General features: G+C 32.6%; 1 protein-coding gene across 1 annotated transcript in view; it reads left to right on the forward strand.

The window, feature by feature from the left end:
* Positions 1-25,487, forward strand: part of LOC130449484 (desert hedgehog protein A) — a 109,803-nt gene extending 84,316 nt beyond the window's left edge. Inside the window, exons 2-3 of the mRNA XM_056787332.1 lie at positions 9,407-9,668; positions 22,908-25,487. Of these exons, the coding sequence (XP_056643310.1) occupies positions 9,407-9,668; positions 22,908-23,587 (942 nt within the window). The 3' untranslated portion in view covers positions 23,588-25,487. The remainder of the gene's footprint in view (positions 1-9,406; positions 9,669-22,907) is intronic.
* Positions 25,488-27,330: the final 1,843 nt, after the last annotated feature.

Raw genomic sequence — 27,330 nt, forward strand, 5'->3', positions numbered from 1 at the left:
TAGATTTAGTATATTCAAGAGAAGCTACAACAAACGCAAATACAACAATTAATAGAGGTTTTGCAAAATTAAGTACTCATAAAAAATTAAAATGAGAAACGATAATATGAATTGTTCACATTAATGATATGACATGATACTTTTCGTTGTCATGGAAACTGAGAAAAAATGAGTTATAACGCGCTGATACTTCTATAGTCAAGTCCATCAAATGAATGAAAAAGCAAAATATGATGAATACAGATGAAAAAGTTGTATAAGCTGACCTCAGAAAATGAAGAGTACAAGTGGTTTATCCATAAACAAAGATTGATTATCATCTGTGTCATGAAGATATTTAGGAGGAGTGACGTCGCTAAAAAGGCGTATATATTCGAAACATCTATCGTCTAGATCTTTCACAAATACCTTGATCAATGTATATATTGGAAATAAATTGCAGTTTTTGCTGTATTAAAGATGTAAAGTATATAGAAACTAGCCATCCTATAGACATTTGAAATTACGAGTAGAACCAATTTATTCCGAAGAAAGAATGCTAACTTCGAATCAATATTAATTCAAATTAGACATTTAACAAACTCAAATGAAAAATACACTAAAACATACCGACAACAACGAAAAGCGATTGCTACTGTCAAAATTGATGTATTGAACGACGTACAACCTTCACAATTTTCTTTATCAGATTATGTTTGAGTAAATAATCATATTTTAATATTACCGATAATATGTAAACAAAACATAAACAGTTTGTCTTTTCATTCACCTTTTTTGTGCTATCTAATGTAAACAATCGTAATGGCAGAAAAATTACCATCAATATTTTTTTTCGTCTCCTGATAACATTTAGGTGACAGTCTGCCGATGGTTTGAAGTAATAGGTATAGATAAAACGTAACACAACAGTGGTGTACTCCCATTTTCTGTACTTAGTTAATTAATGAATGGTATATAAAGTTTGAGAGATTTTTTGGAAACTATGATCGTATTAACCCGATCATGATCTGAATGTTCGGAAACTGACCCGGATCACGTTCATTGTTGTCCGGAAACTTATTTAGTTTATCGGGTTATAATCATATGATATGATCCTTTCTACCCTGGTAGAGTGTCAAATATCTAGAATCTATTATGTAACTAAATAAATACAAGGTGTTCCAAAATTATCTTTACAACTTCGAAAATAAACAAGATTTTTATATTCTGTCTTTTGCATGTATTACTGCAACTAATAAAGTTTTTTTAGTTTAGTACACTTCAATATGCCTATCATTGGTGGCCCTAAGCACTTCTAGTATGTAATCAATTTCACGCCAGGTACGCTGTAACATGTCGCCTGTGATTGTACTAAAAGCTTGTGTAATGCGGCGTTTCATGTCATTAACCGGTGTCCGGTAAACAATGTCCTTTAAATAACCTCACAAGAAGAAGTAGAAGGGTGTTATGTTTGGAGACCTATGGAATTGGGCCATTGCGTCCAATCCATCGGTTGGGAAAAGTTTCGTTGAGGTGTTCCCGCTGTCAATCAGTGTGGTGGTGCACCATCCTGTTGGAAGTAAACAATCGGCTGTAATTCTTCCAACTGAAAAGAGCAAAGTTTTGAAGCATATCCAGATACACGCCGCCAGTAACTGTTATTTCTATGGAGAAAAAAGGACCAATAATTTTGTTGTCCATAAGTCCACACCACACATTAACCTTTGGGCTGACTCGTTGAAGCTAGACTACTGCATGTGGGGTTTCAGAACCCCAAATTCGTACATTGTGGCGGTTTATTGTACCTGACACATGGAACGTGGCCTCATCACTGAAACACACTTTTTTCAAGCTCAATACGTTGTAACATATCTACGGCAAATTCCACACGTTTTGGTCGATCTGTTGGTAAGAGTGTCTGCAGCAACTGTACCTTTAGGCATACAGACGCAACTGTTTATGAAGAACCCTGTGGATTGTGGTTGTCTCTCTCTCTCTTCTAGCCGTTTTCTATCCTTTGGATATAGGCCTCTCTCATATTTTTCCAGTTTTCCCTGTTCTGTGCCACTTGGTACCAGTTAAGTCCGGCTGTGGTTGTAGGCATTTGCAATTGCCTTAAAGCCTGACGAATTGAAGTTTTCGGATTGTGCTGGAATGTTTGCCGTATTCGCTCCACATTTTCTGGATTTGTGCTGGGTCGTCTGGTTGGTGGGTCTCTTTGGAATTTTGTCCTGAAGTTCCATTGAACCTTTGTATCTGATTTCGTCTCTATGAACCATGGCACGCCGTGAGCTTTCTGTTGTGATGTTCACATCTTGCAAAAGACAGAATATAAATATTTTGTTCATGTTCGAAGTTATGAATTTTTGAAGTTGTAAAGACAATTTTGGAACACCCTGTATAACGGAGGAATTGACGCAAAAACAGACACACAAGTCAAATGTATTTGTAGAATAAAGTTTTGAATGCGAAATATCCACCGAAACTTAAACGCGATAGATCATCGAAATATATATTTTTTTCTTGAATTCGTTATTCAAAAATACTTTTATAGACTCAGATGCCTTAAATTAACTATATCTGCAGATAATTTGATGGCTTAAAATTAAATTTTGTCAAGTAACGCTACTGTAATAGATGTTGATAGAATCGGAGCTTAAGTTGTGTAGTTATCTTTCGATAATTTTGTTTATGTTTATCTAGTTAGTCATTCAATATCGACAGAAGGACAATAACCTTTACAACTATTTATTACGTGAATTTGGTTCACTAGAATATTTATTGGTTGTTTTGTTTTTAACACGCTAGGGAAAAAAAGCGGAGTGACGCGTCTGGAAATCTAGAAAGATATTTATAAAACTGATTGTGTTTACTATTCAAAATCGTGTTACAACAACTTGTTTGTGTTAGTTCGAAGAGAACAATACTATTTATAATTCAAGAGTTTCGAAATTATTGAACTTATATAGAAGAATATAAACCCTTTAAATGAGAAGTAAGGTTATGTCAAAAAATAAAATAACAAGCATTCATACCAGTGAAACATATTAGTCTCAGAAACAGATATAATATGTTTAGATATAAATGAAATTATTCCACGTGACTCATACAATGCGTTCTCCACGTTTACTGACTATGGTGGAATATTAGAAGCTGTTCTCTAAACCAATTATCAGATGAATCGCTGTTATGTATGCATGATATGCCGCACATAATAAATTTTTCCGACAAATAATTGTCTTTGGTTTCAGCGTGTAGTATTATAATGGGTTACCTTTTAGCCAATCAGTATTTCAAGCAAAACCCTGCAATGTTGTGGACGTAACTATCGGAAACTGATTTATCATGAAGAGCTGAAATATAATATCAAAATATTTGCCAACTAGTTTTTGAACGTTACCTTTGTGGGATTGTGGCAATCTAACAACAATGTGTACTCTTTTTAATATTTATTCCAAGCTTCCTAATACTTATGTATTTATAAAAACTAATTAATCGAGTGTGTTGACATTTGGTATAAATTATTAAATTCGTGCGATTACAAAAACAATATTTATTCAAAATGACACCCAACATAAATAAATCGATGAATTGATTCTTTAACCATAATTCCCGGATGATGAATACATAAGTATGCAAAAGGTCGGAATATATATTAAAAAGAGTATCTTCGTTCTAATTTCTATATGGAGGGCAGAATAAACACAATTAGGGATGTAAATTGCCCTAATCAAATTTCCGACAAGTAGTAACTACAGATTAATCAAAGGAAAACTAAACCTTAACACTCCTACGAACGACTGAATTAGTCAGGAGACCGATGGTAACTGGAGTTGATGCTACCAAACTAAATGAGAAGTAGTATCCAAGACTGGCATTGGAAGAGGCTTCAGTACTATCTGTCACATACATACGCTGAGAGAGTTTATGAGTGGAACAAAAAAAATATGATTTCGGGAAGCTAGTCATGATATGAAGACATCGTCCTAATTGCCAATAACCGCGTAGATCTTCAACAACAAATAAATAAACTCAATTCAGCTAATAAAAAGCAGGCCTAAAAATGAACCCAGCTAAAACCAAGGTACAATGAACTGGTAGATAGTCAAGATATCTTGATAAATAATACTACGCTGGAAGGAAAAATAAAATTGTCATGGAGTGCATATGGGGGAAACTTAATAATATTCAAATCTAGAATACTACTTTATATAAAGAAATGATTATTCGACCAATGCATTTACCAGTTATGACATATGGACACTCAAGACTGAACTTATTAGGAAACTCCAAATTACTCAAAGATCAAAAGAACGCAATAAGCTAGGTATAACAAAAAGACCCAGGTAATAGACGTCATCCACAGAACCAAATCCCTCAAATGGTAATGGCAAGGATACTTGACCAGAAATACTAATGATGGATGACCATGTTTAGAGAAGATAGCAGGAAAATCTTGAGGCCGACTAACCAATATTAGACATCAATTGGCTCAAATGGAGGACCGATAGATAAACATGTAGGGAGACCGCTACGTGGAAAATCGGAAGAATAGCCTGCATATCATGATGATGATAGATGTTTTAGTTTTGGGATTGCGACAAATAAAATACCGGAGTGCTATAATACTATTGAATAATTGTGTATTCATCATATAGTAGAAAAACAAATTTACAAGGGATTTATTCATCAGTAGTACGGTTAGTCAGGGAATGCAAGATGTCTTTCAATGCACTCGGGCTAAACTACGAATCAATTTTGTCTGAGTAATTAATAATTACTCGTATTTTGTTAATTATTACATATATGTGTGGTAAAATATGCTGCATTAATTTTTCGATATTTGATATTCCGTACAATGAATTAGAAGGACTAATTGACAATTTAAGTAGATATTAATAGAATGTAAACACACCAAAGATATTTTTAGCGTTAAATATTTAATGTATTAAGAGTTATTTGAACTCGCCTTTATTAACATTCCGACATAAGTTTACCAAACTAATGAATTGTGTAATAATGGAAATTTGACGCCTGTGTAAATAAAGATATGTCAATGAATTTCTATTATGAACAATTTCTTCGTGACGTCATAATAGGTTAGGTTTTTCATATAAACATCAGCTAAACACCCTGTTTCCAGATGTTGTTACTATATAAAATTCAATCGAGTTGAACTGAAACCTCATTAGGTTCTCTTTTTGCCACACTTTATTTAACTTACTCTCTCTGTTTATCTGTTTAGATGAAATTTTGTAATAAAAATTTTTAATCAACCTCTTAACTTAAATTTCGTATCATTTCTCGCTTTTGATGACAACATATGGTTCAATTAAAATATTGGTGAAGTATTCAATAATATCCCAAGAATAATTCGCGTTATTTTTATAAGAAACAGAAAGAAACTTTGCACATTCGCTGATAGATGGCGCTACAATTAACATATGAGATTCATAATTTCACCAAAAGACTGCAGTACTAATTTTGAAGTGATATTACTAGAGGATTAGCTCAATTTAATTTTTTATTGACTGATAAATATCATCAATCAAATGAAACCTAGCCACGGTTGCGTGGCTAGGTCGTGGCGAGTCCCAGTCTGTCTGGGAAACCTAAACATTCTTGAAAATTGATAAATTAATATGTATGCATTACATTTCAGGACTCATGGCAACTTGAATGTATGTATGTGTGTATGTGGATATTGGGGTATCATGTACCCTCTCAGAAAATCCAGAATCCAGGAGATCTTCGTCTTCTATTTCACACGCTCCCAGGTATAGTTCTGTAGTGTTTCATAATTTGAGAAAATTTCTAGTATTTTCAGATTTGAGCCGAAAGTGCCCCGATAGGGTTTCTGTTAGTATTCTTAGATTGTTCTTACTTATGTTGATACATTCAGCAGATCTATTCTGGTTATAGTTTCCCAGAAGAGTCTTTGCCTATCTCAGCCAAGTAAATTGTCCCAATAATTGATCTTGCTCCTATCTACCTTTTTTCACTGCTTTTCTATTGTTCTGTAGCTGGTACTACTGGAGGGTTCAGGTTCTATGAAAGGTTCATCTGCTCTGGCTTCAGCGAGCTTATTAGCTATTTCATTTTCCTTCATTGTTTCACTCCTTCACAATTTTTCATGCTTAGCTCGTTTAATTCTTCTAGGTAATCCCTAACGAGTTTGGATTTTGGACAAGATGATCATCTTCTATTTACGATAGTTGGTCTCTAGATTGAACTAGACACATTTTTCAATTGCATAAATTTCTGCTTGAAAATGCTTGTTGTATTCTGAGCCCATTGCTGAGCTCTGTTGTGACATAAGAAGTTAGATCATAAATATTTACCATCAAGACGTAAAGTACAGGTTCATATTCTCTAAAAAGATTCTCACAGAAATCTTATGGCTGAATGGACATATCTAGAGAGAGGTACTTTATTCCTGCAGACAAAAGAAACTACCACATTATACAGTAGCAGCTCCAAACAAAAATGCATGCAAAACTAAATGGCCCCAGTATTTTTTATGGGAATTTTTGGAAAAAGGTCTGCAACAGATGATGAACTAATACCTCAGTTTAGAAATTAACATATGTGATAGTTCAGTTGGGAAAAGGAATACAAACCATATAATGTATGAAGAAGAAAATTATTTTTATTGAGTAAATTTAAAAACAATGAGAATAATTCAAGGACCAATCGTTGTAAGAGATAAGCAAAAATAATAATAAATAAATACAGTATTAATTAGTAGATGAAAATTCATAAAGATTCATGAAAGCATTAAGCTTACATAAGGTATATAAAAATAGTTGATCCCCATCTAGACTAGACTAAGAGAAGGCCTAAAGATGATGCAACAGATACAAACAGAGAACTTAAATGTGGAAAAGAAGACGAATGGCTTAAGATAACAAGTAAAGCCAGGATCCGTAGCATAAGATGAAAAAAAAAGTGAGAAAAGGAATCATCCACCTGATTAGCTCATTAGCATAAGCCACAATCATTAAAAGTATGGCGATCTAATAAAGTAAGATGAAAGTTAAAGAAAAACTTTTTTCAACGACAGAAATAGCAGTTGAAAAATTATAGGGTGTGTAAATATTATATGGAATACAGTGACTAATTATTCACGTTCCAAATAACAAATATTGTCTTTGTGGAGTGCAACCCCATTACAATAATTGGTGAATTCGCTTTAATCAACGCCATTATTTTATATGTCCTTTCGCCAAAATATCGTTATCTTAATCTATCCGTCATCAATAAGGTACCGTACTATGTCAATCAACTGAAATAATGGTAACGTTTATATTTATGTACGTGAAAATAAAAAAAATCACTTATGTACTAAAATTAATTCATACGAGCAAATCAGAAAAAAAGTCTCAAAAGATCACACTCCAAGGGCTGGTGTAGTGCTGGTGCTTGTAGTCGATCTGAATATATCTTCCAAGATAAATTTAATATTCACGAAACAAAGAAAATGAAGTCTAGCAACAGTTTTATAGCTTAAAATAACTACAAAACAGATATATTGTAAAAGTCTTTATATTATAATCACTCATAGAAGTGATTATATCAACGCAAAAACTCTACTTCAACAAATACTTACTACTGATAAAAAACTTTTTTGTCAGTATCAACATCCAAAATAAAAGACGTCTAAAATTCGTTCTTAATTATAAAAACTAGAAATATAATAATCAGATTCATCACAGTTATGATAAATCTGCGTGCTCTAAGTTAGACCATTTGATCTATTTTTCGCCAACCTTACTTTCAGTACATTCACCCATACAAATTACACAGAAAAAGTCTTTTCTATCCAATAATTATGATGAAGTCTTTATTTTCATTGCTTCTTTCTTTGTTTATCCCTTTTGGTTCAGTTCTTTTATCTTTAAGCCTTCAACCGTTCCTCATCTTCATATTCTTGTCTAACTGAATTTGTTTTACAAGTTTACATGAGAATTCGAGCACGAAAAACTTTTTTCCAAATAGATCCCTCCTTTTCTTAAAATTGAACAAAAACAACGATAAATATATTATTCAGAGTGCTGTTTGTATATATTTGAAAGGAAGAAAATGATTTTTGTATCGATTTGTAATCATTAATAAAACTTATATCTCAATCAAAACGGCAGACATTTGAGTGTACTGAAGCTGACAGATTCATACAACATTATTATTAATGACAAATAATAGGCCCCATATGCAGAAGAAACAAAATTTGTTTCACCAAGATAACGAATCGTGTTGACAGAAACGGTTAAATTGAATGATTTGAAATTCTTCCTCTCCCCCAAATTTCCAGATATCACCACCAATGATTCCTACATGAAACAAGTGGCCGAAGAAACACATTTTTCTGTTAACTAGAACTTATGTGAGTGACTTACATTTCCTCTTCAATTTAATAGTTATTCTCGTATCATATTCCACGTGTATGAAAGTGTGATTGAATTTTTTTGAATGAGGGTAACCGATTTTATATTTTTTTCTTTTATATAAAAGTATTATTAACGATTCAACTTAATTTCGGCCGCTATTCACTGACCAAATAACCAAGTTAACATAAGTTGATGCAGCATGTTAAAAAATAATTTTATTCATTTTTTTCACAACTCGGTAACAACAACGAAAATGAATATTTACTATATCTACTGTGACATTAGAAGTATTACATCTAGAAGGTATAATTTCTTGACCTTGGCTTCTTTCTACTTATTTTTCCTTGTATGATAAAATTTTCTTTTTAATGTTTTGTCAGGTCACTTTTCTATATATCTTTGAAATACTAGTAGGACTACAATAATGTGCCTCTGTAAAGAATAACAGCGTATAATGCCGTTCAATTTATAATGATTCTTCCTTTTTCGTATAAGATATAAATATTTTGAAGAAAAGTATTTATAAAAATAATAACTTTACAAAATGATGTATCTACGCCTATGGTAGATCAAACAAAATTGTCGGCAGGGGTTTTTATAATCTGCAATTGATATTGAGTATACTATAAGTATTCAGATCTATCAAAATAATTGGTCAGTATAATGCAGTTAGACTTACATTCATCTGTTTTGATTGGCTTAACAATAAAGATTACTTACTTAAATCGGAATTGACTTGTGCTTACTTAAAATGTGCAATAAACATTTTTTTTTATTTAGACTGGTGTCAGTTTTTAGGCGTTCTTTATAAAAACAATGCAATTCATAATGAAATTCTACTCCTGGTAATTTGGCTCGCTCATAAACGGTCAGACACCTTGTTTTATATATTTTCATCTTTAAAATCTCTTATTATCTTACAACGCGTCCTATTATTATCCTTTTCTAATGAATTCTATTTAAAAAAAATATTTCATAACCTCTCTATCAACTTGTGTCTCATTATTATCCGTTTATGACTAAAATACTTTTTGTTTCAGAGATGTAAAGAAAAATTAAACACCCTCGCCATTTCAGTGATGAACATGTGGCCTGGAGTGAAACTTCTCGTGACGGAGGGCTGGGACGAAGAGGGGTATCACACTCCTGAATCGTTACATTACGAGGGCCGGGCCGTCGACATCACTACCTCCGACAGGGACCGGTCCAAGTATGGAATGTTAGCCAGGTTAGCCGTAGAAGCCGGCTTCGACTGGGTATACTACGAGAGTCGATCTCACATACACTGTTCTGTCAAATTAGGTGAGTCTTTAGAGCGTATTTAATGGTTTGTAAAAGTTGCTAATTATATTTGCGAGAAAAAATGCCGTGATGTGTTAACGAGATAAGTCTAGATTATACTTCTTACTACTTAATACACTTTAAATGCGCACAGAGATTAGCGAGTTGGTTTCAGGGAGATCGATTGACTACGATATAAGCGTAGAAAACAACATATATACAGGGCAATAAACATATACGACATATTCAGCGAAATAACAAAAAACATAAACACAATTGATGAATTGAAATATTATAAATGTTTTTGTTGTTATTTTGGCATCAAAGTACCCTCTTTTCGATATATATTCCGAGATATTAATTAATTGAGAGTTGTGTATTGATTCTTTTTTAAATAATTGAATTCATATGTTTCAAAATTTTATATTCAAATGATATAAATATGGAGTTTATTGATTGCCACAATCCCATAACAAAAACGTATTTAATGAAGGGCTTTGTTGTGAGTCTGTGGCAATCAAACAACAGGTGTTCTCTTTCTAATATATATTCCAAAATTTCGATTAACTATATATTCATCATCAGGGACTGAAATTATACATACAAACAAAAATAGTTATATAGTATATAAATCCATATAAATTTCTTTAAATGTTAGACCTTTTGATATGTTTATGCTTCTAAATGTTCTTGGTTTTAGGTCTGTTTTGTTTTAAAATTAGTTTTGTTTAATAATATATTAATTAAAAGTCAAAACGTGAATTTTTATTTGTCTTTAAAAAATTATTAAAAAAACTAATTTTAAAACAAAACAGACCTAAAACCAAGAACATTTAGAATCATAAATATTTACAAATATATATATATATATATATATATATATATATATATATATATATATATATATATTATTATAGGTCCAAATATATTGAGAATTATTTAAATTAATTGAACTTAAGTAATAATTTTTTGTTTGAAATTTTTAATTCATTTAGTTCAGAAAACAACATTCAAAATGACAATAAGAAACAAACATGCAGTTTATTGATTTTGGTTGCTATTGAATTGTTTTTTAATTTGGAGTTATGTTAATTTCGGTCGTTATAAATGACGTTGAATTTTAATAGGTCATTCCAATTCGAATATCATTGCATTTTTGCAGAATTCGTTTTTTCAACAACGGCTCAAACCTTCGTTATTGTTTAAATCTTCCCATAAAATTATCAGCAACGATTTGCTCCTTATCTTGAAAATATGCAATAACTTACAGGTTAGATCATACCTGCTGGATAAAATAAATTGTATTTTTTAAATTATATAGGGTATCTCGAGTATTAAGTTTATAACATATATTTATGGGGTGTGCTAAAAAAGTAGACTCAATCTCTCAATTGTTTTAAAAAGTTCCACCTAGATTGTATTTTCTTTTTTTAATTGATTTTGGCATATATTTTTATTTTTGTGAAGCACTCCCTTGTAAATTGTAAATTACTCGCCATCAAAATTGCTTGAAACGTCCAGCTCAACATAATCTGCGGTTGCTTATGATTAAGAAATGTTGCATTTTCCATTGCATTGCCAGATGTCTTGCATCATAAGATAACTTGACACTAGGCAAAACAACGTGCAAGAAATTGCATAAAATTTCTTCCAAAGTCCAATTATTTCATAGAATAATTCCACAAATTTCGAAAGTCAAAGTTTATTTATTATTTTATCAGCGCTTTAAAAATGAAAATAACAAAGCTGAGTAAAATGAAAAATAGTGCAATAATTATATCTGCTGCTGTTTCGCTTTTGGAGCCTGATGAACAGATTGGTTGTTACGCCAAAATTGCAACTTGCATGCAATAAAATTGGCATCAAATCGATAATGCAGAGACCGCTTGACGCAATGCAACGTGCAATGTAATGCAAGGCGCAATATTTCTTGAAGAGCTTGGTCAATTGAATTTCAACTGATTTTTTTATGCAAGATCTCGCACTTGCAACATCATCGGTTCGGTGCCATTTTTATTACGTGCAAGCTGCAATTCTAGGGAGAAATCTAGTTACGTTTGGCTTAACCTTTCAACAAAATCAATCTCTGCTTGCTTTGCCATTAAATCTGTGTCTGACCAGCTCGATTCTCGTTAGTCGTAGGCTTACTACTCGTTATTCGAATCGTATCTTCGGTATGGTTTGCCTTTCTTGTAGTCTTGTAGTTTACACCTCTTCGATTCTATTTTCGAGTTACAAAAAGAGCTATTCGTTGTATTTATGGTTTAAGTAGTAGAACGAATTGCGAATTCTATTTTAAAAAACACAAAATTCTAACACCCCCCGCTTTCTTCATTTTAAAATCTGTTTGTTTGGTTCGCAAACACTTCCACAACTCAACTGAGACACCCATGCATACCTACCCTACTAGAAGAAAGAAGTTGAACATTTACTTGACTATACCTACTTGTGATCTGGTGAAAAATTCCATTATCTTCAGGGCGAAAAAATTATTCAATCAGCTACCTTCTGAAAAAAAAATGGCAAAAACTTTTGATAAATTATCATTCGGTAGTTGCATTCTACAATTTACCATAGACTCTAGAGACCGGCATAATTCAATTTGTGATGTAAGATATTATGTACATTAGATAATGAATCAAGTTTTAGGTAAGGTATTTGCTTACCTCACTTATTAAATTTTTATTATTGGCAGCCATAATGCAATGACAAGAGACATGCAATATTTTGACCTTGCAAGAAATTGCCTTATGTCAAGCGGCCTTAAAGGTCACGACAAGAAATTTCAGACAATTTTATTTCATATTTTGTTTTCAATTGCTGCCTTGCTTTTGGAGTCTAATGGGCAGAAAAGAGCACCTAGGCGATGGAGGGCCAAACCCTGGCCAGATAGAATAAGGAAAAACATAAATTCAGCTATAGAATTAGTCGAGAAAACATACAAAATGATATTTGAGAATGGATGAAGAAGCATTTAAGAAACTCCCAAGACAAATAAAACATAAGGTAACTGAAATCCTTTACAAGAGACGTAGTATCAGCAAATCAGAAACTCATTTCTTCCTAGAATCGCAACTTGCACGCAGTAAAAATGACACCAAACCGATAATGTTGCAAGTGGGATATCTTGCATGAAACAATCAGTTGAACTTCAGCTGCCCATGCCTTTGATCAAGAAATATTGCGTGTTCAATTGCATTGCACGTTTTATTCCATCAAGTCAAGCGGCTTTCAGTTGAGTTTCGTTGCAATAGTCTTTTAAACATAATCATTTTATTCTAAAACTGGAATTTGAATTTCTAATTCTCTATTCCACCCAAATTCAATTAGGTATTCAAAGTTCCGACACTGTTCTCACATATAAGTAATAAATTAATATGAACATAATATATTATAGGAGCAATGGCCTAGCAAAATTGTCTCGATAGCTTTTTTGCTTATTAATATACACGTGATATTCAATCGTTGTTTATACATTTTTTTTTCTCGTTGCGATAGGTTAGTGTTTATTATGTCTCGATAGAAAAGTGCTGATGTACTTTAATTATCTTTACGAAAACAATAGTTAACAGAACTGTAATGTTGAGATAGGTCAATACATAACATTTAAAAATTTGTAATACAATGCTCAAATATGCGAAATTGAGTCACTTCCCTTCGCATTTTTTACTATAATGCTTTTTTCTATCACGAATATTGTTATCTCAAATTCTCGAAAAATTTTAAAAAGCATCCATAATATAAAATCTCTAAGCTACTGAAGCCATCTGCAACAGGTGATTCTTACAAAGTTATCCAGAATATATTAAATATTATTAACAATTTTATAAAGATATCTTTGGACTCAAACATAAGAAGAGAATTTATACACGCAAATAACTACAAAATCTTCAAAAACAAAAAAAAATTTTCACTAAGAGGTTAAAAAATCAAGATAGAGCACACTTAATTACCAAGTACCTTATATCGGAGACAACGAGGGAAGGCTTTTAATAGATCCACAAGAATAAAGTTGAAAGATGGGTTCATTACATTAAAGGAGTATTAAGTGGATAAGAAAACCGGAATAGAAAATTTTAAAACCATCAGGGTGTAGGAGAGAATGGGATCCCAGCAGATATTATCAAATACGAAAAACTTTGCAGAATAATACAGAAAATGTAAAATTAAGAAAAAACGCCTGAAAATGGAATAATGGAATAATATGTACAATATTCAAGAAGGGAAATGAAAGTAGATGGGAAAATAATAGAGAGATACCGTTTCTAGATGTGGTGTACAAAGTTATGAGAAACAGACTCAACGAGTACCAAGAAAACATAGTCGGAAAATACCAAGGAGGTTTCAAGAAAAGACGTGGAACAACAGATCAGATATTTACCATTAAGACGATCATGGATAAAAGCTCTGAGCGAAATCTAGGCCTTTATATTCTGTTTACAGTTTTTAAGCAGGCTTATAACACAGTAGACAGAAAAAAAATATATGCTGCCTTCAATTTACTAGGAATCCCGAAAAAATTAGGTAGTTAGATGTTAATATGATTAGATAACTCATATAGCTAAGTAACGACAAATGGAATTGTATCAGACAAATTTAGGCTTGAAAAGGGATTGGAATAAGGAGATCCAATACCGACACTAGCTTTTAACTTGGTGTTGTGAAAAATTTTACGAGCTAGCAATAAACTAGCACCAAAAATAGCAAATAATTGTATATGCAGACAATTTCGCATTGATAACCAGAACAAACAAAGAAATGTAGAAAGCATTCTGTGAACCGGAAGAGGCTGTAAAGAATTATGGATTAAGAATAAACCTAGAGCAAACAAATTATATGATGCTAAGACAAAACGTGATTGGTAAAAAGGAAGATATAGAGAGGACAATAAATATAGAATAGAAAAAGGTTGTGAACTCGATTACCTGGGAGCAACACGGCCAAATAAAAATGAAGAATGTGCAGAAATAGATAAGAAAATAGCTAAAGAGAGTAAAGCCATGAGCCATTGGGGAAAATTTTGGGGAAATAAAAACAAAAAAAGAGCTATGGAGATGAAATACTAACGAAAATCTGAAGGATTCGTCTAGATACCCATCAAAATAAGGCACACATAAAAGCACAAAGGGTGATATGGTTGAGACATGCTGAAAGGATGCCGGGAAAAAGATTTGCAAAAAGGGCCATTGAAAAAGTGAAAAGAGGTACAAGAAGGAGAGGGAGACTAAAGAAAAAATGGTTGGATGCAGTTGCTCCCGAATAAGTCTATGAAATCTGTATTTCACTTTGATATTATGAAAGAGAAATACAAAGATCTCATTTCCTTCCATATCCTGCGTCGCGTAATTCTTTGTAAATATCGTTTATATACCTAATTTAGCAGCACTTTACTCCTTTTAATACTTTAGCTGTAAAGTTTCCATACATTTCTATCTTTTATCATTTAATTTGTCATTCTGTTCTTTGCTGTACCAGTTATAATCACTCACTAGCTAGAACCTATTTGTTGCTTTCTGATTACCATACTTGTGGTATTATTCTCCTTTCTGCCTGCTGTTTAATGAGTTTGTGTGAATTCTGTTCATTCTTTTCATCTACTTGATCATTTGTTTTGTCTCGTTTCAAAAGGTTAGTATCGAAAGAAAGTTTACGTGTAACGAGACGTAATCTGCGAAAGCCTATAGTCAAGTAAATCATCTATCAGCTGATTGCAGATTCTAACCCAGAACCTGATTTTGATCACATTTTTCGAATGTCGCGTTCACTTTTCGGTGGAAATTTCAAATTTAAAACATTAGGTAAAAGAACTTTTAATTCATTTACTTTATTGTGAGTTAATTCTTCCAAGATATTTATTTATTTGTATAATATATTCTAAAAGCTTAATAATCGTTATTGATTAGTAGTTATCAACTCATATGCATTTTGCACTAGTTAATACTAATAACCTCATTCTATGTTTGAAAACTATGAAAACCGCAAACCTCAGTAATCTATCAACCAAGCTTCTCATAAGAATTAATAGTAAACAGCCATTTAAGGAATATAAATAAATGAAACAACTTGTCAGCTGATCGCATTTACAAGGTAAAAAGGGTCATAACATATGACTATGACCCGATTAACTCGATCAGTCGAACTACAATGAACGCGATCCGGGTTAGTTTCTGAACATTCAGATCGAGTTAACCCAATGATAGTTAAGTCCTAATGAATTTTAAAAAATCCAATTTCTTTTCTTACTTCTCAACTTAGAGCGTTCCCAAAACAAGGAAGTTTGTATACATACATTTTTGATTAATCCTACTTAACCGTTTTGACGTTGTCCTCGTAGTTCTTCTTGTGTTTAAGGCCCAAGTTTTTTTCAAATATGAATAAAAGTGATCATTGGGAGCTAGATCGGGACTATAGAGAAGACGATTGAGTTGTTTCCAACTGAATACTCTGATCTTGGGTTAGATTAGTCGTATGTGGACGGGTATTATATAAAAATGATTACTTTACTCAGCATGCTGAACCTTTTATTTTGATGGATTGTTCTCAAGTCTCACCACATGTCGTTGGGCTCATATCCCCACGAGGAAAAATATTTGACGTTCATGTTTCGATTATGGTGAAATATAAGCCATTTTAATCTAGATTAGAAAATCAGTGCCTTCTTGGTCTTACCGCAGAAGTTGAAATACGACATAAACAATTAGTTTCGTATACTTTCGTCAGCATTTTTGGTTCCAGTCGTCCTAAACATAACCGACAGTTTAAACGTTCAGTAACAATTTTGTACAGAACACTGTATATTTTCTGTACTTAAGGCAACATTTATCGTTTATACTTTCTGTTCTTTTTCTACTATCTATTTAATTTGAGCCAACTAAAAAATGTATGCTCACTTGTAAGCACGCAAGAAATATAATTACTCTCGTACCAGAACAAAGATATATCTTGTAGATACTCTACGAGTTTGTGAAAAAATATTATGAGATTTATGTATTTATTGAAATTAGTTTTAATTATTCTGATTATCAAATTCTAATAACAATTTCAAAAAAGTTGAAACAAATTTTCTGAAATCCAACGGAAATCCCAGGAAAAACTGAATTTTCACGACGTTAATTTTATTTCGAATCTTTAAAATCCATGGGTTATTGAAGAATCCATAATATCAAAAAACCATGTATTTGAAAGGATACATTACAAGAGCAACGAAACCGTAGAGCGCCAACAACGGTCTACCGACGAAGAAGAAGACAACCAACGTCAACCGGTTTTGAAAATAAGCAGCTAAACCTTTAATATGTCGTAGTGACTAGTAATACATCGACCGTGAAAATATTGAAGTATTCGAATCTTATTCACAAAATATAATACCTACTCATAACTAATCAAGGAAATAAGTAAAATATTATTGGTTTTGAATGGGTGACATTTTTTAATCCGTATCCTTAGAGCTAATGACGCATTTACCGAGAAATACTGTTGACGCCAAATGTTATATTAAATATTATTTGTTATTATTCGGACTTGCGCGACGCTGCGAGCTAAGATTTAGTTAGTACATTTTAAGCCTTTGGCTGTATCATGGCTTTGCCATTGCCTAAAAAAGGTCTTTATCATACGGATCAAGAATTAAATAAAATTTCCACCAGAAAATGTTTTTTTATTGTAAAAAAATGTTATAACAATCATTTTATGTCTTTGAGAACATAGCGCTTGTCCAACAATAATAAAGTTTTCAATTTTTGTATCATTTTCATTATTATTTCAAAATTCATCCTTGTGAACTTAAGAAATAATTTTTAATCATTATACTTACATTTCTGAAAATTTCATGTAAGAAATGAATTGTTAGATAGATAGATAGTTTATTGACCCCATTTATAAATAAAAGTTAAAAAAACGGCCGCAACCTAGTCTGAATCTGCTCATACAGATAGCTGCAGCAAAAGGGTTAATAAGAAATACAAACTGTACATCTATCTAGCTCGAAGAACAGAATATTAGCAACGAACTCTTTTGCCAAATTCCATTTTTTCGAAACAAATTAATATTCTGACGGGTACACAGCCGAACACCATTTAACGGGACCGGTCATAATTTAATGGAGTTGAAATTGTAGAAGGGGATGTGTAGCTCCATCTATTATTGGGTAACTACTGTTCAAGATGATCTAAAAGAGTTAACTGTGACTAGACAGGAGTTTCTGCAATGTTCTAGAGCTATCACAAAAGCCTATGAAAGACAGGAGCTCACTGTACAGTACTTAGTTGAATGTCGAAGATATTTCTAATTTTAAAGTGAAGTATTAACTATTAAATTGTGTGATACTGATCCAATGAAGTTTTAAGTTCGGAAACAACAATTTTATCCACGATCCTTTAAACCGAGAAACGTTACAATATCATTAAATTAGACCACCATTTTGTGGAGTTATGTGTTTATTGGACTAATGTAGTCATTTCTTTGTGATTTGCTGTTGAATCGATCCTCATTAATTTTTTCTTTTTTTAAAAAAAAAGCCGATAAATAATTTGCTGTGGTTATTCCACATACGGAAGCTATAACCTTTCGGCAGATTTTTTTCCTATCTTTTGGTGGTTTTCCATCGCGGTTCACGTGTTCTGGTATAACCGCTTCTTTTGGACTGTGAATAGTTGATATTGGAAAAGTTACCAAATTTTCAAGCCAAATATGTCATTAGTGCTGACCTCTGTCCGTCAAATCAAGATATTTTTAAATCGAGGATATAGGGATAGAATTATTAGTTTCTACTAACTGTGAAGTTGATATATTCTGGGACTTGGAACAATTCTTGAAATGATAGGATGGTGGGTTGTTACAGTAAGGAAAACAACTATCATATGAAAGAAATAGAACACAGGAAGAAAGAATTTAATTTTATTCCAAAATACCATTGTCTGTTGATGATGTGACTTTACCGTAATGTTAGCCACTACCTGTTATCTTTGGCAGAGGAGAGACATACCTAGTTAAGGTTAAAACGGCAGGCTAAAGGTACCCAATCCTACTAAAGTTGCACCGGCATTATCATCAAATGCCAACTAGCCGGTCATTTGTTACTCACTTTCCAACAAACATTTTTTTCGGTCGGCTGCGAACGCGGCGGACCACTTGAAAAACGATACTTCGGACGTATTTTAAAGATCTTATCTCTTGTGACATTTGCTGCTAGTTTAATAGCCTCAAATTAACTTCACTAGTTCATTTTATCTAGTTTCTTTGTATAAATAACCACAAAGAGACAATTCTCCGAGTGGGCTTTTTGACGAAGAATTATGTGGTGTCGAAAACTGACCCGGAAATAAATTATTTGTCACAGTAAAACTGATATAAAAAATGAGTGATAGATATTATCTAATATGTGTAAATTCTTACGAAGTCATCTATATTTTTATTTGTATATAAATTAATTGCAATTTGTCTCTATTTCTATTATAAATTGTTGTACAAAATTTGAGTCCGAATTTTCTTGTTTTTTAACCTATTTTAATAAATACTGTTATACAAAAATCTTCTCCAATGTTTCGGCTCAACTATGGATATAATCAATGAATTTTCCGTTATTTCATTAGATGTAGTATATATTTACAAATAACCTCGAACATGGACGCCCTAAAACGAATAAATAACCTCAAACAAACAATTATAGAATATATTGAGAAAAACCAGTTGATTTGGTACATGCAAATGCAAAGGGTGAGGGAGGAAAGATTACCAAAAAAAAATAATGAAATGGATCCCACTGCATAGAAAAAGGAAGAGACTACTTTCCTGGCTAATGCCTAAACGACTATTGAATTACATCTCCTCTGAGGAGCGTTTTCGGAATCGGAATCTATATTATCGGCGACTAAGCTAAATTTCTACATGACCAGTAGTTCATAGTTGGAAGTGAGGATGGCGTCAGTTAGCGTTCGCTGGAGAATGTTTAACTACATATACCAAATAGCGACGCTTTTTGACGTTGTCTTCAGTTCGGGTCTCAAGTTCGAACGAGGGTTGTAAAACTGCTCTGATGAGACGTAATCATGTCGAAACTAGTCAGTAGTTACAACCTCTCCTTGCAAATGCGACCCATTGGAGTTGTTACTAAGGGTCGATTCACATCACGCTCTTCAGAGGAGCTGTAATTCAATATTCTTCGAGGCCTTAGCCAGGAAAGTAGTTGTTTTCTCCTTTGAACAACGGCAGAATATATTTTCGAAATACTGAAATATGGAATATATATATATATATATATATATATATACATATGTGTGTGTGTGTGTGTGTGTGTGTGTGTGTGACCTATGATGTTATCCGAAGCCTGAATGCCACTCTTCCTGTCGCTACAGTTTCTATTACTAATTAAACACCAAAGTGTACTAACTCTAATATATTCCGAGCTTTCGGATACTTCTGTATTCATCGCCTGAAAAATAATTAGTCAAGAATTAAGGTTATTGATTATAATAATAAATTATACTATCACTAACATTTTTAACTCCATGTTTGTCTTGCTTTTCCATTTATTGTTAAGTTATGATTTCTCTAATATTGAATATTAACTGGCATTATTCACAACTATTACTCACTAAAATATGCCTCAAAACATTGATATTAATTATTACAACAAGCCTTTCTCTATAAATCTTCTATTGCTCTAAATATCTATGGGAAATTGGTAAACTTAATTTGAAACAAGTGATTTATGATGTTATATTGTATACAACAAATATTCTTAAATAAACTATAACTCTACTACATATTTCGAGATGGCCTAGCAAATATTCGGACTACTTTGGTAAATATGAAGCTAAGGGAACTATTTAACTAAATATTTCATTAGTCTAATATGCAAACTACCGAAAAACGCCATATATCAAACTCTTTATGTTACTTTATACATAAGACAAACATCACAATGTTTAGAAAATAGATCAAAAAGTCATCAATGAAATAAAAAACGATAAAACAATGGTTTCTGTAACTGCTTTTTATTTCCTCCTTCCTTACGTGAAATTTTGATTCGTTAAGAACGAAGGATTTATACAGAAGGTGGACAAATCAGTCGATAATTTCTGCAATAAGACAAGTATAATGTCAGAAAATAATTAGTCACGCCTTTTTCTCAAACCTGTAAGTGGTGGCGCCTACATCAATTTAATGCTTTGAGTTTTGCTGTGTTACCTACAGAGTAGACCCTATCAATTTTATCTGTGTTGACAAAATATGCTGTAATTAATTTCCTTCCACTCTTTTGAGTTTTTAGGATCACGCCGACCGATATTCAGTAGCGTCCTTCCACATAAATCTAAAGTGAAATCATGATGTGTAGTGTAAATACATAATCCCGTTCAAACAAATTTTTGTTTCAGATTTTGTATTTGTACAATAAAAAAATTAAATATATTGGATTGCGTTACAAATTTATGTAAATTAGACAAGCCTTTTGTATTCTAAAACAAACTAAATAACACCAATAAACATGAATGAATAATTTTTGAAATAAAATACTACCTACGTCTCTGTAAACGATAGGGACCACAAACCGTATGAACAGTAGGTACCCCTCTTGTCTTGAAGGTATTTCTTTTTCGGGCATTTGATTGAAAACAAGCGTGTTGCGGTGAGAAATAGTATTTAATCTTTTGAAGTTCATGTCAAAACAAAGAATTCCAGGTATTAATTTGGTGAAGAACTGAAAAAATATTTATAGTTAACGTCAGACCGTTGCTTTTAGTATTTTAAATAGCATTTTTTTGTCGATTGTTCTTTAAGAAATCTGGTTGCTACCTACATTGTGGGTACTACCACAGTTTGAACTAAATGAATATTTCTCAGTAGTATTATTTTTAAACCGTGTATTTGAATATTAGTGAATGTTCAGATGCACCAGTGTATGTCGACAATCACCAATTTCGATAGTGTAACTCGAAAACTGTTCCTAATTTATACATGAATCGGACATACACCGGTGAATGTTAACATACACGGAGGAGATACTGTGAACTTTAGATTCGGCGATTTATAATTTGTGTGAATGAAAAGCAAAAACGTCATATTGTACTGTTCTCTATTTAATATACGCTCACTGCTTCACTCACTGAACCGAAAATGTCTCGATGCGCTATTTTGTTTTAACACATGTAACGAAGAGGTTATGTTTGTTTAACCTAACCTAACCTAATCCTAACTAACCTAACCTAACCTAACCTACCTATAACTAGAATAGCTCTAGCTCTATAGCTCTATAAACTTTTTCCAGCGATACACATTTTAATAATAAGAATCGTCAAGCCATTAACTGCTGACATCATCTCTTCATTGTTGAAAACTCTTTACCACCGAGCCATTCTTTCAAGTTTGGGAACAGACATTAATTCGAGGAGGTTAAATCTGGCAAATAGGATGCATGAGATAGCAATTCATTAGTTTTGGCCATTGCAATAACGGATGTGTGAGCTGGTGAATTGTCTTGATGAAACAACACTTTCTTCTTAGCCAAATTGGGCTGTTTTTGTTTGATTTATTCGTTCAAACGTTGCAATACGTTTGCATAATACTCGCCGTTGATAGTTTTTCATTTTTGAAGATAGTGTAATGGAAATTATCACACGCGCATTTCAAAAAACCGACGCCATGATGTTGCCTGCTGATGGAACGGTGTTCGCCTTCTTTGGAACTGGTTCTCCCTTTTCAGTTCATTGTTTTGATTGTTCTTTTAATTCGAGTGTGAAGTGATGTACCCACGTTTCATCAATAGTTATGAAAGGACGCAAAAAGTCGGCTTTATTTCTTGCCAAACACACGATGGAAACATCTTCACGACGCTGTTTTTGTTCCATTGTGAGTAAATGCGGCACCCATCTTGCGCACAGCTTCCTCATATCGAAATTTTTAATTAATATGCGATGTACCGCACTTTTTGAAATGCCTACTATGCCTGCTAGCTCGCGCATTTTCAGTCGATGATCATCCAGTACCGCTTCAAACTGTTGATAATGAAGGAGCAATCTCACCCAGAGTAGAATCTAGTAAAATTCAATATTGATAGCTGGCTGCCAAACAAATACTAAACAACGTGGCGCTTCAAACTTGGAACATAATATATGCTGTATAGATTGTATACTTTCTAATACACTGGTATTTTTTAAACAGCTACTGCCATCTCTAGGTCAGGCCAGGTACTTCTGGGACCATCCTTGTATCTAATTATGGTGAGATTATTAAAGATAACTAATACAAATTTATTATTTTCAGAGTCTTCGCAAGGTACCAAATACGGTGGCTGCTTTCCCGGTGACAGTACAGTCGTCACATCTACTGGCAATACCAAAAAACTATCCGAACTTAGAATAGGCGAGAAAATCCTATCACAAGATCCATCTACAAACAAATTGATTTTTAGTGAAGTGCTGTTATTCTTAGACAATGATCCCAATCAAAAACGAGAGTTTTTGAATTTAACTCTTTCCTCCAACAGAACATTAGTGATCACTCCAAATCACTTGGTGCTAAAAGAAACCGCAGAGGGTGTTCGAACAGTATTTGCCGAAAGTATTATTGTAGGTGATAAGCTTTTAGTTAGTGTATCAAACAATTCGAATTTAGTTAGTGATAGTGTGATAAGTATAACTGCTGTCTTGAGGACAGGAGTTTATGCACCCTTAACGGAAGTGGGGACTGTTGTTATAAATGACGTAGTGGTTTCGTGCTATGCCACAGTAGACAGTCAAACAGTGGCACATTGGGCTTTCTTACCACTCAGGTTGGTGTGGAACTTCAAACAAAGTTTATGGAAAGCGTGGTCCGTAGTTAGTAATCCATTTAGCACTAGATCTACTGAAAATCTTGTTCCAAAACAGATCGGTGTGCATTGGTACGCAAAAATTTTATATTCTATGGCCCATTATGTAATTCCTTCACATTTAAACGATTAATTTTGTATTGAAATGAGGTTGCAGGCCAGTGAAAAATGTACATTGAATTATTTATTGTGTTAATATAAATTCTTTTTGTTAAATTTTGTCTTGTAAAGTGAAAAAATGTAAATATATTTGTATATTGTGTATAGTATATCTAGCTATTGATTTGATCGACATTTTTCAAGTGTTACTTATTATTTTGAAAATACATTACTCAAGTACCGCGACTATTTATTTTGTTGATGCTTAATTTGCTATTCCTTCCTCACAGCAAATTTTAATATCACCAAAAGAAATATAACTACGAAATTAATATTTATTACCTTATTATATATCCGCAAGCATTTTAAATATTCATAATGTAGGCGTTCTTCAATTTCAGATCCGTTATGTGGTAATGTTTTGTTTTTTTTACTAGTAGTTATCACTTCTTGCATTTTTTGTCTCATGGTTTTAATACTATTATCATTTAGAACTATGTGTCTGTGTCATTGTCATATTCAACATTCGTGTGAACTCGAAATAACTTTTGGTTCTTAACAAAATGCCAAAAATAGTAACACTATTAGAGACCAGCTTATCTGATAATAATGAATTAAGAAAACTACAAGCTGATATATTCAATGATTGCTACTTTCCAAAATACACACTTATATCTAACATAATGTAATGATTTTCGTATTTATTTACACAGTTTCTATTCGTGGGGTGAATCAATAAAAACTGCCTTTCACATTCTCAGTTTATTTACACACTATACAATACACTTAACTCTTAATTTACCTATAAATATCTTAAACAATTTTTGAGATTACTTTTACTAATTCGTTCTTTTCGCTCCGACTATTTATTTAAAAGTAACTATACTGCACTACATAAACCAATTTATAAACCACAAATAGAATTTTACAGAGTTTTAGAACAAAAAGAAACACAAGAAATAAATAAACTTTCCTAGAAATTATTTAATAGAAATACTGTAAATAAACCGTCCCCTATAATAGAAACTTCTAAAAGGAAACATCAAAGGCGATTCCGCCATTTATAAAAAATGTGAATGACACCGCGCGGATTCGCCAAATTCTTAAAATTACATAGTAGCTGGACAGGGCTCGCCTAGGGAACCATCTTGCGAACTAACATTCACAGTTTTCCAACATTTCCTCTTATGTGTTCTACTCATCCATACTTCTTTAATGTCCGTTTCATAAAGCAAGAAGACAAAGTGCAAGGTTAACATATAGCTTAGGGTGATTCTTGTATGTTGGTTTAAGTATCTTGTTACTCCATCACAACTACCAATAACCAAATCTAAGCTTTTATTCAATTTCTTCATACACATATAATAAAAGGAAACAAATGAATAACAAAAAGAAGTCACTCTAACTCTAGCTCATGCAGGCCATCGAAGCAAGGTTCCTACGCTATGTCAAATCAAATATTTATCTCCTTGTGCTAATCAGAGCTTATCAGTTGCGAACGATATGTATCTAGTTTCCTCTTCTATTCCGGATCAGGAGCCCTGCCTGTATTGTATCAGTATTAACCTAATTACACGTACCCTGTGATCACACCTACCAGAATTCTTGCAACTCCTCTACTTTGATTTATTATTTCCACCGACAAGTTTGACGGATTTGTCCTGCAGCCATATGACTGGAGTCATGTCTTTTCTTTCCTACTGCTGAACGATCGTTCCTTAATCAGTGACTGAGAGATCCACATTGCAGATTAAGGTCCTGTTAGGGGTTCAAGCTTACTCAAGTCGTCGGAAATTTATTATGGCTGAGCTGCCTATGTTAAGAGATCTAGAGCTTTATAGCCATTACCAGAGCTATGTGCATCATATGATTTCAATCAGCATTCCAATGCTTTGTATTGCTATTAGTAGCAACAAAACAAAACAAAAACAAAACATCAGCAACAAAAATAAACTTCAGGATTCGGTTTACCATTATAGTCTGAAAATTTACTCGAAAACCCCAATGTGTAGTCCATAGCTTTATACTTCTGTTTTCTATAGACATTTGTAAAATAACTTTCCAGAAAATTATTTTCACAGAAGTGACGATTTGATGTTTTATTTTTTATTACACTAGCTTTTACCTGCTTGAATGTCCGCGCCTAGCTCCTCTCCAACTCAACCGATATAAGTGTTCAAAAAATCAAAAGAAAGAAGGTGTTTTAGCGAGTGTTCTTAAACCAAAACGAAGTCTTTATCTTGAATAGAATCTGAGATATTGAGGATAGAACGTGTGTATATGAAAAACTCCCATAAGTAATGTACAGGGGGAAATCGCATTTGAGTGTAACTTGAGGATGGTAAAAATTAGATGAAATTCGATGGTTGATGGCTGATCTGTGCATCAATACCTTTCATTGAAAAAAAAAAATGTAGCAAATCGGTTGGGTAGAACGCCTGAACGGCCTCGGAATGGAAATCATCAATTTTTTAATATATAAGATTAGCGCCACGATTGGTAAGTGGCCCAACAAAATTTGTGTTGCTGAAATTTAGATACAAGTTGAACTACTTATTGTGTATATTTTGTGAAATTACCTGTTACAGTTTAAGTACTGTTTATTTCTCACCGAACAGTATTTAAACTGTGGATGATTTTGATTGATATATACTACGTATTACATTATCTTCCTGCATTTCGACGGCCTTCTAATATTTCCATTGAATTATTTTTAATGTTTTTTCTGATATCTCACAGTACACCAACGTCTTCAAAATGTAATGTTACTGCGTTGATTTCTTGAATCCCTTTTTTTCCATAGTTTGTGATAATTTATTTTGTGAATGCTTCATTATTGTTGTTAAATTAGTTTTAAAAAACTATTTTTATTATTTTATCCGACGAAAATTTATTTTTCCATTATACTGCATCAAATTAGTAAATTAATCTGTGAATATTATCACAGTATTCAGTTTCTATCTAGATACATAGATCTTTATTGATATCTGGTTTGGATTCAAGATATTTTGTAGGATATAAATATTATTAACGTGTTTGATTTAGAGATACTTCCGATGCTTGTTTAGATAGTTTATAAACTTTAGATAGAGGTTATCCAGCTATCGTGGGTTAAATACTAAGAATACTATGAATAATATGCCGTGAATATATTAGAAACACGTGGAATTTGTTGATAGATATACCTAGATATGCTAGAGTGAGTTGTAGGTAAATAACTTAACGTTATTGCCACTGTATGTTGACTTATTTATTCTCATGACTTCGTTTTCTAGTCTTACAGCAACGATTTTTATATTAAGAAATCTATTTTACCTACCACCAAAGCGCTGTGTAAAAATAAAAAAAAATCTGTGGTTTTTTTAATGAAAGTTTTTGTTATTTGAAAAAATTGTAAATGCAGAAAGTCCAACGACATTTCACGAGTTCAAATAATAATCCATCATTTCCGTGTATGGAAAAAAAAATTATTCATAGTCAAAGGTGAAAAAAATGAGTTTATCGCAATTTTCAGCGAAACGGTGAATTTTATCTTAAAAATACCTTAGACAAAAATTGAAGATTATAAAATTATCTACGAAAAACGTATGAATACTTTTTTCGTACAAGACACTGTTTCTGAGATATAATGATTCAAAAAGTTGTGAAAGTTGTCGTTTTTAATGGTTTCACCAATATACTTTCAGCAGTAAACTATTCTTACAGCATTGAAATGAACTGAGACTTGTGAGTATTTGTAAGAAATTTTTGTTGACTGGTTGGAACTGTCATAAGCTC

Source organism: Diorhabda sublineata, chromosome 10, assembly GCF_026230105.1.
Source record: "Diorhabda sublineata isolate icDioSubl1.1 chromosome 10, icDioSubl1.1, whole genome shotgun sequence".
Taxonomy (NCBI): Eukaryota; Metazoa; Arthropoda; class Insecta; order Coleoptera; family Chrysomelidae; genus Diorhabda; species Diorhabda sublineata.